Below are 13314 nucleotides of genomic sequence, written 5' to 3' on the forward strand. Positions count from 1 at the left end.
ATAATTTTCTTAACAATTTCTTAATATTTTTTACAATTTGTGAATATAATCTTATGGCAAAATCAAAGGAATATATTGAAACGGTAAGCTATTCATATACCCATAAAAACTGCAAAAAAACAACAAAAAGCACTATTAACAGTTTTAACAGTACTGATCCATCATTAGGATACAGGAAATAAGATTTCTCGTCTTAGAACAACAATTTTAGGCTCTCAAAACATTATTCTTGGTGGAAAAGTACAGCCTACATAGACTTTTGCTGCAAAATATTAAGAGTAAATAGACTCTGATTCACTCAGAATGCACAATTCGTGGTGATTTGAGAAGATTTGAAGGTTCTCAACAATCAATTGCTATTGTAATTGGAAAATATTGTTCTTTATCAATTGGCACTGTGATTCGGCCTCCGAGTAAAACTTATAAAGGGTGTGTAAAAAAATAAAAGAAAGTAGGGATTAAAGCTCTTTATAGCGTATTTAACTATTACCCGTTAAAAATTGGCGATTTTGTTCAAATCGGCGAGGGTTCTATGATAGAAGCAGCAAGTATTGGTTCATATGTTAAGATTGGAAAACAATGTGTTATTGTTAGTACTTTAAATGGCCACTTAAAAAGGCCATAATAGCCATTGTGCTCACTGGTTGCAGGGGAAATTCTGTATTATCAAAGATTGTGTGGAAATACAAGATGGCACGATTTTACCGGAAAACTCAGTAATACCATCCTTTTCTTTAGTTGGAGGCACACCGGGTAAGCTCTTGGGAACGGAACATATGCATCTAACATTTATATAAAGGTCTTGTTATTAGGGAACTCCCTGAATGTGTGCAAGAATTATTTGAAATTGAATGTCGGAAGAAGTATAATGAATTCTAAAACATACAATAAATAAAGTGAAAAGTGAACCGACAAATAAATAGACGAGCAGATAAGCGAATAGGCAAATATGACTCTAGTGTTTACCGAAAAATTGACCTAGATAGTACTGACGGACGTAAAAATTGGATATCAAAAGCAAGTGCAAAACAGCCAAGCACGGATATATTTTTCAATGTTAGAAGACGATCGCATTCATAAATAATTATTTTTTCAACATAGTTTTTGCATTGCAACTCAGCCATGCCTAAATATTATTATTTTAAGCCGAAGAAAAAAATATTATTACAAGTCCTTCAAAAAGACCTTCTCCCGTTTTTGCACAACTAGGATCTTTAAAAAAAGCAGAAAAACCAAAGAATTATACCTTGGATAAACATACCACATTTTATCCTTAAATTTATATAACTGAAGTTTTTCTGTTACTTCTGCTGGAGACATAGCTATACGAGTTTATTTCGAGAAAATATTATTAGCAAAATAACCTTCACTTAAGTCCTGTTTATTTGCAAATACCAATAAAATAGAATCTTTCATTTCACGATCTGCTATAATCCGATGAAGCTCTTTACGTGCCTCATCAATTCGATCTCTATCTGCTGAATCAATCACAAAAATCAGGCCTTGAGTGCCTATGACACATTAAAAACACTTAAGTCCTTAGTAGAACCTACCTGTATAATAATGCCTCCAAAGAGGTCTAATCTTATCTTGCCCCCCTACATCCTAAAAACCGACAATTTAACATTTTCATTAATAAAATAGTACTAAATATACCCAGACATTAAACTTGACATTCTTATAAACCACTGTTTCTACATTAAACCCAACCGTAGGAATAGTTGTCACACTATGTCATATTATTCATCGTCATTAAATCACGCTCCATTTTACCTCTGATTCAACTTCAACTTATACAAAATTGCTATTCCATTTCATACATGTTAAAATAATATAAAAACTCCAACATACTTGTTTTCCCTGCAGCATCCAGTCCAAGCATGAGGATACGCATTTCCTTATTGCCAAAAAACCGGCTCATCAATTTAGACATAGAATTGCCCATTATTTCTGGGAAATAGGTTCAAAAGCCTTTCAGTACGCGTATTTCTTTAAAATTAACAGAAAAAAACTCTTTTTAAAAACCTAAACACTCTAAAGTTTTTTTTGTCTTTTTAATACGTTGTAAAGTCTCCGCACGCAACGGGTGCGTCCAATACGTGAGTGTTATTATATCCGAGAAAAGAAGCAAAAGCAAAACACCTAATATATCCTTAATAACTAATTTTAAAAGCTTAGATAATCCCTTTATTTTTATGTCATTCTTAATTTATACTTGATGTTCATCATCGTTTGTCTATATTTGTGTCGTAATTAAAAATATAGTAGAAAGATGAATACTTTTGGACAGCCTTGTGTGTCTTTATGTAAAAAGCCAGCTTTATAGATATCTTTGAAGATCTATATACAGTGCAGTAGTTCATTATAGTCTCGATTCTTTCTTTTTTTATACACAATTTTCTGTATATAAACAGAAAAACATCTAGAATTAGCTACCTTGAATATTCAGAATCAGCACAACGCAACCACAAACTCCTACCATTCTATAATTCAACTTCAATGTCTTTATGTAGTCTTCACGTATCATATTATAGATCTATCGATCCTTAAGACACAATAAAAGAGAAAAAACACATCTAAACACTCAAGTAACTCTTTCAACAGTGCTTGCCTGATCTTGCTGCATGTTGCACATTTTCCGCTGTATTCAATGATCCGTTGTTGCTCGATCTAATAGATATACTATAAAAACAGGTATACATGTTTTTTTGAACACTGATTCACAATAAACATCAAAATTTATACAACTTCTACATTCTGCAGAAAAATACCCTTTATCTTCATATACGTACTTCTGAGAGACATACTATTTACGTCAAAAAAAAAAAACACAAACATGACCCAAAACATAAAAATAAATCTCCTTTGATTCTATAATACTCATCCTACACACATTTAGACCATTTCATCCAGACTCACATAAGCATCCATCATTTCCACAGTTATAGGCTCCTTGTCATTTAAAACTACACAATTATTACAAAAAAACACACATTGCTTCCACTACACGTAATACTGAATACAGAATCCGACATAATCACACACATTGCCGCCGTCTCGTTTTCTCCCCTCTAAAATCCCCGTTAACCACCATTCAACCTCTCCTGAAACACACCTGAAAAATAAACACCGTTCCAGACCATGGATCAATATTCCATAGATATCCACTCACTAGATCCCCTGTTTTCTTATATTTAACCGCTACTGCATGTCCTCGCTTCGCTTCAATTGTTCCTGGGGACATTCCATAAAAAAACGCTAATTTGTCTCCATTTTTTCCCTCAAAAAACTCCTTAATATTTAAACCATTATTCCCTTCATAAATCTCTTTAAAAATACTTCTTTTTCCTCATCAAATCCTTCAATTTCTTTGCTTTTGTCTTCTTTTTTTTCCATTTTGTCTTGCTAAACACTTGACGTTGTGATACCCTCAGACCTAACCCTAAGAAAAATTATCCGCTGTTATGAGTGGGCTGGACGTAGAGAGAGATGCGATCGTATTGTCGACAAACGACATCTGGCATGATCAAGGAGAAAAAGGGATAAATTGGGGGGTAAATTGCGTATATAAAGAGAAATAAAGAGAGGAATAAATAGGCTGAAGGCAGTTTTTGGGATTTGAAAAAAAAAACGGAGAAAAACAAGCGGATATGAGCGTAGAAGGAAATGAAAAACAAGGAAAAGTAGGAGTAGGGCAATTTGAGCAAAAAAAATGATATTTGTACTTATAAAGGACAATAGAATACAGATAGATGTCGAACAGTGTCACAACGGGCGGTGCCGGCATCGGCAATTATCTTTCATCAGGCAAAAAAACAGTTTGCAGCTCTTAAACTTGAAAACAAATCATCGCCGATATCGGGAGTAAAAACAGGGACAGATGTAAGAATAGCGGTTAAACCGATGGGTATAGAGCCGATGCAAGGGTATCCGACTTTTCAGAACAAGATTCCTATATTAAAGATATCACCATCACTTAATACAGTGATTACACCGAAATACGCTGATGGCAGAGTAATTAGGGCTAAAGTCCCTATGAAAGTAACGGCACATGGGGGAAAAACGTATGCACCAGACTCTCCCAAAAAAACGGGCACAAATGGTGCAGTGATCAAGGTACCACGATCATCTAACCTAACAGGAGTACGTGTTAAAACAACGCAATCACCACTACAGCAGAAGCATGGTCTTTCTCAAAACGTTACATCACCTAGCAAAGGGGCGGTTAGAACTGTAAACACACCGGTGACACTACGGACGAAACCATGTGTATCATACGTTTCTTCAAATGTTGCATCATCGGCTTCTTCAACACATCCAAAGTCAGAAACGAGAGCAGGGGCTCAGAAAGAGACTGAAAAGAAACGAACTGGCGCAATTAAAGTAATTTCCGTTAATGCTCTTAATGCACGTCAACCAAAAACTGTTTCTACCGAAAATGTTCCAAATAAGCCTCTTAGGCTTGCACCTTCGATATCAAGAGCAAATCCTACTCGAAAAACAGAACAACATTCGTCTTCAAATATCAAATCATCACCCATTAAACCCTTTACAAGTGTAACCAATTTAGTATCTAATGAAAAATTTGGGAAACCAGTATCTTTTGTAGCCTCTAGTGTAAACCAAGGGAATAGTTACACAAAGAGAATATAGTTTTTAATAACAATTTATTTTTTTGGATGATTTGAGTTTAAAATATTTTTTTAAATATGTAATTTAGACAAAGTATTAACATTTAAAGTGTTAATGAGTTTTATTTTAGAATATCTGAATATAGTAATAGTTTCAGACTTAATATTGCATATTTAACGAGGTCCAAGCTTTTCTAATGCTCTTTTACCATATCTAATATATTAAATAAAACCAAGTAATGTTATGAAACTCTTACTCGCTCCAATCATTTCTAGTTACCCACATATTGTCGTTATCTTTAACTATATTAGCAAGAACTGCTCCTCCTAAGAATACCATATGTCGTCGACGAGGAGGATCTTCAATTCGTATTTTGAATTTCTAAAAAAAATAAGCTAAAAATTATATAAAACTTCCCGATACATTAAAACGAGTAGGATCTCCATTCAATGCATTTGTAAGCCATAATTGTTTAAGTTCTTTTTCAAGTCTAGTCGGAAAACCTAATTAATTTAATACATAATTCTCCAACAAAAATATAACATACCTGGATACATGCTTGTGCCTCCAGACAATACAATAGATTTGAATAATGAGGATCGAATATCTAGATCCGTACTAATTAAGAATTAGAGAAATATAAAACTTGGAAAATGGGATAACTAACCTTTGTATTGTATTGTAAAGGCATTCAGAAATACCAGGCTGCTCTATGCCAATTAAATGAGGCTGAAATAAGCATTCTGGGGCTTCAAATCTTTCGGAGCTAAGTTTAATCATACGCCCATCAGGAAGAGTATAATTTTCAACTAAAACAGAAGTTTCTTCAGATAATTTGTGATCTAATTCAAGATCACAGCTAATAAATATAAATTAAAAACACAAAGAAAGTTTATATCGTACCTAACATAACATAACTTTTCTTTAATTTGCCTAACCGTTTCAAAGTCAGCTGTTCTATTAAAAGCATATCCCCTTCGTAAAAGTAAATCAATAAGTCTGCGTGTAACGCTACGCCCTGCAACATCTAACCTACGTGTAAGATGATTTAAAACAACGTTTTCGTAAACAGGAACAATATGAGTCACACCGTCACCAGAATCTACGACTACTCCAGTAGTTAATCCTATATTACGTTATAAAAACAATTTTTATATCGAGTTAGATGCCTTGAGCATATAAAGAAAGAACAGCTTGAATTGCTATAGAAACTCCATAAAATCCATATTTTTCAATCATTACTTCACACATTTTCTCCCGATTCGAAAGAGGATTCATAGGTGGCTCAGTAAGCAAAATTTTACGATCTTTTGTATCAATTTTAAGTTTTTCACCAAAAGTATAATCCCTAAATACCATCATTACTGAAAACTAATATTTAGGTCTATGTATATACCAAAGATGCTGCATATCATCCCAATTCCGAATAATTCCATTTTCCATCTAAAAAGCTATCAAATATTGCATAAAAAGAATATAAAAACTCACAGGATACGATATCTGAAGCATATTTCGAACAGCAGTAGCCTCGTCACCAACCATAATATCTTTGATAACTGATGTTCCTATTTGTTCTTCTACACGAAGTATAGGACGCCCAACAATTGAAGGAAAAACATAATCTGGAAAATTAGTTCCTAACGTCATACACATTACTTTTAACTAGAAAAACATGTCTTAAATAATATATACCTGCATATCCTACTTTGACAAATCCTGTTCCATTATCCGCAACTATTGACCTCAGTTTTACGAATTTTGATGCAAAAAAAAAGATAATAATACCAATGGGTGCTTCATTCATAATTAATACAGTTAAAATGCTTCAATCTATTTTTTAAAAGACCCAATTTTAAAAAGATTTTTTTTCAAAAAACATGCGGTTAGTGATGTACCGAGTCAATCGGTATAACTTTTGAATCATCTAAAAAACATTAACACTGAAAAATAAGAAAATTGAATATATATAACTACTTATAAGGCACTTAAAAGTGTAAAAAATAACACAATTTCAGAGTTAATTAGAGAATTCTTTGTTAAAGAACGACAAAGTTCTAACAATTGAATTATTTAGGTGAAATCTATTCAAAAAAATATATTTTCAGCCTAAATTTTGAAGTTCTTATTTATATAGGTACTAGTTCTTATATACCTTTATAGAATACATAATATTTAAATCTATTTTGTTGTTTTTATGACATAAATGAGCTCCTGCGAAAACATACTTGACAAAGATCCATACTTTCCACTGGTAAATATTAATATGTTTACCCAATTTTAATTGCTTTAAACTAATTGAAATTACTGAAACGATTTTCTGAGAGTGTACATACATTACTAGGAAAACACAAAGAATTATGGGAGAAAAATCGAGAGATTGTGAGAATAGGTATTGAAATGGAACAAAGTTTGCTCCCAGTCGAATTCGGGAAAACCATACTGGAAAGACATTCAGAAAAAGACGAAAACTCCTTCGAAAACATTCTAAACAGTGAATATATTGATCCAACTCATGTTTCTCTCGACAAATAATACAACCAAAGACAAATTTTGCATCTCTTTGTTTTTCTGTACGTAGAACACAGCCTGTGTTGCTCACTGATTCACTTCTAATACAAGCTTCCGCTCTACTTCTGTTTCTTTTCCGACTTCTCCTTCAAATCGCAATTTACATGTTCCATCTCTCTACTTTTTTCAGGAAAAAGATATAAAAAAAAGGTGCTTGCCTTTGTACTAATAACTTGTGCATTATAAAACGTTGTCGTCTCTGGATATCTTGCAAGAACTTGCCTACCAGGAGATAAGGGACGAAGTCCTGCCGAAGTACTAGGAATTAAAATAAGATTTGAAGCCACTGTTCTATAAATTCTATGATAAAAAATCAGCTTATTAATTCCATTTAACTGTATAGACAAACTGTCCAGAATGATGATGTTCATCCGGCTCTGGGTCTTGAACTTCATATCGTATTTTTGATCCTTCTCCAATAATACGCGTGATAATACATTGGATCCAATCTCCTTGATTGTTTCTTGTTTTTGGCTGCCGAAATGCCACCTATACATTATTAATAAAACACTTTTATATTAAGGTTGCATGGCCATCTGATAAGATTATCGAAGTTAACAATAAGTAAGATATTTTTCTGATAAGCTATTATTAAACAATAGCTTATTAAAACCAACTATATAAGTGTTTAAATCTTCTAAATAGCCATGCTTAACCTTTCTTAAATATTGTTTAACCTGAGACCCAATTTGCAATGTTTCCTTAGCCGTTTGGCTATATTTGCCCATTAAAAAATAATTTTCACTTGATTATACATACTTGCGTGATTTTTTTGCACGGAAAATAGGAAGATCTGGTGCTTGTTCATCAGCCCTTCTTTTTCTCCGTCTTGAATCCTCTATATTTCATTAGCCCAGCATGGCTTGATTGTGATATTTGCCTATGCTTTTTTCTGTTTCTGTAGCTTGACGTAATGCAATAAGAATATCAAGACTTTCTTGCATTTGCAAAAGCAAACTAGAAATATATATTACCAAACATATATATCTATTTATTCTTTACTTTTGTTGAGAATTGACTGTTTCAAAAGCAGCTCGATATGTATTTTGTAATGTCTTAATAGATGTTATATTTGTTTCTATAAAGAAGAGTTTGTATCACAATATATTTATAGTATACTCAAAACCCACCAGTTACTATTTTTTCTTGTATTTTTTTAATATCTAATCTATACATATTTTCACGCTCTAAGTACTTTTCATATTGTTCAATATATTTCACGATCTTTAGCCAAACACGCATTTCTTCTGAGCCTTCTGTAGATGCAAAATGCCGAGCTCTAGACATTGTATTTTTCTGTGTAAATATTGCCTAAGATTACATGATAATTATTTATCTTTTCAGAAATCGTATATTATCAATATATAGTATTTTTTTGCAATATTTTTAAATATTTCTTGTAGTTATACAAAAATCGGATAGAAATTGTACTTATATCTTTTTATCGGACACTGGGTAATCTTTCTATCTAATGCAGTTTGTTGATACGTTAGATATATGAAAATATATAAGGCACCAAAAGCAGTTTAATTCAAGGGATAAAGTATTTGTGACAATAAACATGTCTTATAAATATACATTGCATCTTTTGCAGCTTTAAAATATTGAACAAAATGTATATTCAAATGCAAAAAGAATAAACCTCATAAAAAGAAATATTTAAAATGTTTAAGCTTAAAAGTAGAGACGAAATTCCTCTAAAAATGTAAACGTTAAACAAATCTGGCTTAGTAAATAACTAGATTAATCTGAAAAAGCAATTTCCATCATATTAATAAAAAGAATATATATAAACTTGATTATCCAAACACATATGTACAGATCACAGTTGGCTGTTATTTATGTATACCTATATATACATACCATAATGTATATGTTGCTATAAAAGCTCATTAAAACAAAAAATCACTTCAAAACAAAGAACTATTTTCCTTGAATATACATATTAGAATCCTTAAACAATTACACGCTGAATTTTCCTTAATGCCAATTTTTAATTACAATTTGTGCAACTTTTTCTATTTCTTTTGCAATATTAATAGCAGATGCCATAGTCCCCTTTGTTCCCACAATTGACCCAATCAAAGGAAGTCCCTTCTTCGTTATTTCTGGAGATGTCTTGGCATTATCTAAAGAATTTGGTATTTCTCGATATTCTGATGATTTATCATCCATACAACCTATTTGAACCATTTCTGCACCCAAAGAATCCTTATCAGGTGAAAAATAAGAAGAAAACACACGTTTTGGCCTTCCAAGCTGAAGTCGAGATATCATCTCATAAGTATGAGTAAAAAGAATACTTAGAAAGGTCAAATTCTGAAATTGTGCAGTAGAAGTGCTAGTTGTAAAGATAGGGAGACCATCAAAATTTGTGAGATGAAGAACATGTGTTAATGGAGCATTAACAATGCTTGGAATACGCTCAAAGTATGCTTGTAATGGAGATAATCCAGGATTTGTTTCATTTTTTTCTTTTACAGTGGTCGACATAATCGATGACACCCAATTTTTTTCTTATAAATTAATAGAATGATAGATCAGAAGAATTGGTAATGTTTTAAGGATTTGAAAAAAATAAATACATTTTATTGCAAGTAAAACCTTATATTTGTTTTTTTTTCTGAAGAAAATAGGAAAATTTTTAGGATATTTAATAAAAAATAATAAAACAAAACATTAAATAAGTTATTTAGAAATATATATATTATTCTTTTCAATGGAATTATCAAATACAAATTTTTTAGATTTACAATTGCAATTTATTGAAAAAGAAAAGACAATACAAGTGGAAGAGATAACACATCTTGTGAAAACATTGAAACCAGATGCATTGCAGAAAAGATAATTCAATGTATAATGGTTTTGTTTTATATCTGACATAGTTTCTAAGGGGTTGGCCATTCTCAATTTGGTTCCAGGAAAAATAAGAACGGGACTTGGTGGTAAATGGTAAGTTTTTGGGATAATAGACTTGTATTAATAATGCATTGATAGTCTTGTGGATTTTGAAAATGGCCCAGGGACATATCCTACGATTCGTCTATATGCTCATAAGTTTCATACAGGAGATTTAGTACAAATTAGAGAACACAGTACACAAAAAAGTAAAACTGATCAAAAAAATAAAGATTTTAAAGAAAATATTTTTGAAGCATTAGTTTTGACTGTTAAAGATGTAAAAATTACACTTTCTGTTAATAATAAGAGTGATGAAGATTTGCCAAGTTCTTCTAAAAAATATTGGATGTAAGATTTTCAACATAATTTTAATAATTTAAAAACTATAGTGTAAAGCTCGCAAATAATCATATATTCAAAAGGTTTCTATATTTTTCTACAGTATTTATTTTCTAAAACTTAATTAGAATGTCTGATACAATTATTAGACTTAAAGAAATGAAAGATGAGGAAATGACTTTACTTACAAAAGTTCTTCTTGAACGAGAAAAACCATCTTTGCCTTGGAGAAAAGATGAAAAGGATTCTCCTATATCAAATTTTTCACTTTTTGATAATACACTAAATGATGGACAAAAAAAAGCAGTCGAGTTCTCTTTAGCAAGTAAAGAAATTACCGTCATTCATGGTCCACCAGGAGTTATTTCCCATATTATATCTTTTTGAATAACTAATGCTTATTAGACCGGAAAAACTTCTACTTTGGTAAATAAATTTGTCTTTTTATATTAACATTAATATTTAGATTGAAATTATTCGACAATTTGTTTTCAGAAATAAACGTTTATTAGTTTGTGGACCATCTAATGTCTCTGTTGGTATTTTTTCTTGACATTGACAAAGAATTATTGTTAATTTGAGCAGATAATATTGTTGAACGTCTTTCTAAGCATAAAATCCCATTGATTAGGATTGGTCGTCCTGAAAGACTTTTACCACCTATATTATCGCATTCACTTGATATTGTTGTAAAGACATCAGATCAAGGAAAAATCATTCAAGATCTTAGGAAAGAAATAAATGATGCTTTAAAAAAAATAGGAAAAGCCCGATATAAAGAACGTAAAGCTATTTATGACGAAATTAAAGTATTAAGGAAAGAATATAAAGAAAGAGAAAAGAAATGTATTAATGATATTATAAAAGAAAGTATAGTTATTTTAAGTACATTACATGGGTAATTTTTGCTTTATTTTTTCATGTTTGAAACATAATTTTAGAGCGGGTGAAAAGTGTTTATATAATGAAAAATTCCATGTAGTAATTATAGATGAAGCATCACAAGCTTTAGAAGCAGTAAGTTATACTTTCTTAATATATTAAATTTACATAACAGCAATCCTGGATTCCTCTTATAAATGCCGAAAAAGTTATTTTAGCAGGTGATCATTTACAATTGTCACCAATAATAAAAGCAAAACTAAATAGTGATTCTGAAAAAATAGTTACCACTAGTTTACTGGAGAGAATTTTGAAGACTCATGGTGATGATATTAAATGTTTTTTAGAAATCCAATACAGAATGCATAAAAATATATGTAAATTTCCATCTAATGAATTATATAAGGGCAGATTAGTGCCAGATAAGAGTGTAGAAAATAGACTTTTAAAAGACTTAGATGGGGTCAATGATACAGAAGGTAAAAAGTAACTAATTTTATCTTCAATTTATAATATAATAGAAACACGTGAATCTTTAGTATTCTATAATACACAAGGTGCATATATGTATGAAAGCATAGAAAATAATGAACATATGAACATTTTTTCTGAAAGTAAAAGTAATCAGATGGAAGCATCGTTAGTAAATGAATATGTTATCAAATTAATAAATGCTGGAGTTAAACAAGAAGATATAGCTGTAATTACACCTTATAGTGCTCAAGTATGTTTTCTTTTTTTCATTTTATTATATCTAATGAAAGGTCTCTTTGTTATTGCAAATTTTAAAAGAAAAATATCCACAAATAGAAATAAATACAGTTGATGGATTTCAAGGACGAGAAAAAGAAGCAATTATTTTCTCATTAGTAAGAAGCAATGAAAAAGGAGAAGTAGGATTTTTAGTGGATAAAAAAAGACTTAATGGTACTGTTTTTTTCTACTATACATTCCTAAAACATTTCTAAATAATAATAGTAGCTATAACAAGGCCTAAAAGACATCTTTGCATTATAGGTGACTCTCAAACTATAGAAAGGAATAGTGGGTTTTTAAAACGCTGGGTACAATATCTAGAATACAATAGTGACCTGCGTTACCCATTATAAAACTTAGGCTGTTATAGAAAACTGTATATTTTACAGTAAAGACTAAACGAGCAATTTTTCAATATTATTCTAGTGACATTAGTTCCCAGTTACATGTATATTGTTCTATTTACCTTAATTGTCTGGATCTGTGACTTTAAATCAGATGCTTCATTCGTTGTAATACTTGCTGAAATAACAGGGCGTGTAACACCACATGCACGCCCTAATGCAATTTTCGATGCGATAAAAACATATGGTACATTCTATTCAACATCAATATACACATCACTGGTACATTCTATGCAACTTTGTCTTCACAAAGCAATGGAAGATGAAGAAGAATCTCAATAGGTTCTGTATCAGCTGCCATAACGATAAACTCACTAATCCCTCTATTAAGAGTCTTTGTAGCCTCATTTGCACCCTTTTTTAATTGCTTATAATGTGATGCTTGCTGAACAAGATCCAAAATTTGCTGCGTCAAAACCCCATCAGCTAATGGAAATGCTAATTAACTTTTTTAATATCCAATGCAAAAAAGATAGTTTCAAGACGGGAAAAAAGGTATTTCCGCCCATTTGTGGCTTACCTTTAGGATGGACACCCGACATTGCTCTAAACTATGTTTCTTCTTCTAAAATTTTCCTTTTTCCTCAAAAATATACAGAATCCTTTATTTTTTGCTTATTAACTCTCCGGCAAAAATCCTTTGATCTTACGGACAACCACTCCTCCTTACTCCATCAGTTAAAAAATCTCTTTATCTCTGGACGTTCATTGTCTCATAAAATAGAGTAGAACACAGTATATACACGTGTTTTCCAGCGTCTTTTTGCTCATTTTTTGTCGCTTTTACATTTGTCAGATACTCTTTGGTATATTTATTAAAAGGCCTAAAAAT

General features: G+C 31.3%; 9 protein-coding genes across 9 annotated transcripts; 3 read left to right on the top strand and 6 right to left on the bottom strand.

The window, feature by feature from the left end:
- Nucleotides 1-53: 53 nt before the first annotated feature.
- Nucleotides 54-879, top strand: T551_03553 (uncharacterized protein; the record flags this gene model as incomplete). The annotated part of the gene is made up of 6 exons (XM_018375816.1): nucleotides 54-83; nucleotides 169-240; nucleotides 287-429; nucleotides 475-589; nucleotides 651-753; nucleotides 800-879. The coding sequence occupies 6 exons, from the start codon at nucleotides 54-56 to the stop codon at nucleotides 877-879; spliced, it is 543 nt and encodes a 180-aa protein (XP_018227957.1).
- Nucleotides 880-1084: 205 nt separating this feature from the next.
- Nucleotides 1085-1945, bottom strand: T551_03554 (ADP-ribosylation factor 6; the record flags this gene model as incomplete). Its single annotated transcript, XM_018375817.1, has 8 exons — nucleotides 1085-1126; nucleotides 1169-1205; nucleotides 1247-1322; nucleotides 1365-1511; nucleotides 1554-1605; nucleotides 1657-1729; nucleotides 1774-1804; nucleotides 1852-1945. The coding sequence occupies 8 exons, from the start codon at nucleotides 1943-1945 to the stop codon at nucleotides 1085-1087; spliced, it is 552 nt and encodes a 183-aa protein (XP_018227958.1).
- Nucleotides 1946-2647: 702 nt separating this feature from the next.
- T551_03555 (uncharacterized protein) lies at nucleotides 2648-3396 on the bottom strand (the record flags this gene model as incomplete). Its single annotated transcript, XM_018375818.1, has 5 exons — nucleotides 2648-2806; nucleotides 2902-2952; nucleotides 2994-3071; nucleotides 3116-3292; nucleotides 3340-3396. The coding sequence occupies 5 exons, from the start codon at nucleotides 3394-3396 to the stop codon at nucleotides 2648-2650; spliced, it is 522 nt and encodes a 173-aa protein (XP_018227959.1).
- Nucleotides 3397-3464: 68 nt separating this feature from the next.
- T551_03556 (uncharacterized protein) lies at nucleotides 3465-4653 on the top strand (the record flags this gene model as incomplete). Its single annotated transcript, XM_018375819.1, has 3 exons — nucleotides 3465-3554; nucleotides 3609-3689; nucleotides 3742-4653. The coding sequence occupies 3 exons, from the start codon at nucleotides 3465-3467 to the stop codon at nucleotides 4651-4653; spliced, it is 1083 nt and encodes a 360-aa protein (XP_018227960.1).
- A 152-nt stretch (nucleotides 4654-4805) lies between these two features.
- On the bottom strand, nucleotides 4806-6436 carry T551_03557 (actin-related protein 2; the record flags this gene model as incomplete). Its single annotated transcript, XM_018375820.1, has 10 exons — nucleotides 4806-4845; nucleotides 4889-5013; nucleotides 5056-5135; nucleotides 5180-5250; nucleotides 5300-5491; nucleotides 5536-5758; nucleotides 5802-5980; nucleotides 6029-6075; nucleotides 6121-6269; nucleotides 6325-6436. 10 exons carry the CDS (start codon nucleotides 6434-6436, stop codon nucleotides 4806-4808), a joined length of 1218 nt encoding a protein of 405 aa, XP_018227961.1.
- Nucleotides 6437-7227: 791 nt separating this feature from the next.
- On the bottom strand, nucleotides 7228-8487 carry T551_03558 (uncharacterized protein; the record flags this gene model as incomplete). Its single annotated transcript, XM_018375821.1, has 8 exons — nucleotides 7228-7317; nucleotides 7374-7500; nucleotides 7550-7689; nucleotides 7818-7914; nucleotides 7960-8038; nucleotides 8111-8157; nucleotides 8203-8278; nucleotides 8331-8487. The coding sequence occupies 8 exons, from the start codon at nucleotides 8485-8487 to the stop codon at nucleotides 7228-7230; spliced, it is 813 nt and encodes a 270-aa protein (XP_018227962.1).
- Nucleotides 8488-9180: 693 nt separating this feature from the next.
- On the bottom strand, nucleotides 9181-9693 carry T551_03559 (uncharacterized protein; the record flags this gene model as incomplete). Its single annotated transcript, XM_018375822.1, has 1 exon — nucleotides 9181-9693. The coding sequence occupies one exon, from the start codon at nucleotides 9691-9693 to the stop codon at nucleotides 9181-9183; it is 513 nt and encodes a 170-aa protein (XP_018227963.1).
- A 226-nt stretch (nucleotides 9694-9919) lies between these two features.
- On the top strand, nucleotides 9920-12431 carry T551_03560 (uncharacterized protein; the record flags this gene model as incomplete). The annotated part of the gene is made up of 13 exons (XM_018375823.1): nucleotides 9920-10009; nucleotides 10094-10152; nucleotides 10198-10449; nucleotides 10491-10523; nucleotides 10569-10800; nucleotides 10846-10866; nucleotides 10907-10979; nucleotides 11023-11338; nucleotides 11382-11457; nucleotides 11498-11801; nucleotides 11844-12046; nucleotides 12087-12249; nucleotides 12301-12431. 13 exons carry the CDS (start codon nucleotides 9920-9922, stop codon nucleotides 12429-12431), a joined length of 1953 nt encoding a protein of 650 aa, XP_018227964.1.
- A 42-nt stretch (nucleotides 12432-12473) lies between these two features.
- On the bottom strand, nucleotides 12474-13024 carry T551_03561 (ribonucleoprotein-associated protein; the record flags this gene model as incomplete). The annotated part of the gene is made up of 4 exons (XM_018375824.1): nucleotides 12474-12500; nucleotides 12545-12676; nucleotides 12721-12920; nucleotides 13003-13024. The coding sequence occupies 4 exons, from the start codon at nucleotides 13022-13024 to the stop codon at nucleotides 12474-12476; spliced, it is 381 nt and encodes a 126-aa protein (XP_018227965.1).
- Nucleotides 13025-13314: the final 290 nt, after the last annotated feature.

Source organism: Pneumocystis jirovecii (genome assembly GCF_001477535.1).
Source record: "Pneumocystis jirovecii RU7 chromosome Unknown supercont1.18, whole genome shotgun sequence".
Classification (NCBI taxonomy): domain Eukaryota; kingdom Fungi; phylum Ascomycota; class Pneumocystomycetes; order Pneumocystales; family Pneumocystaceae; genus Pneumocystis; species Pneumocystis jirovecii.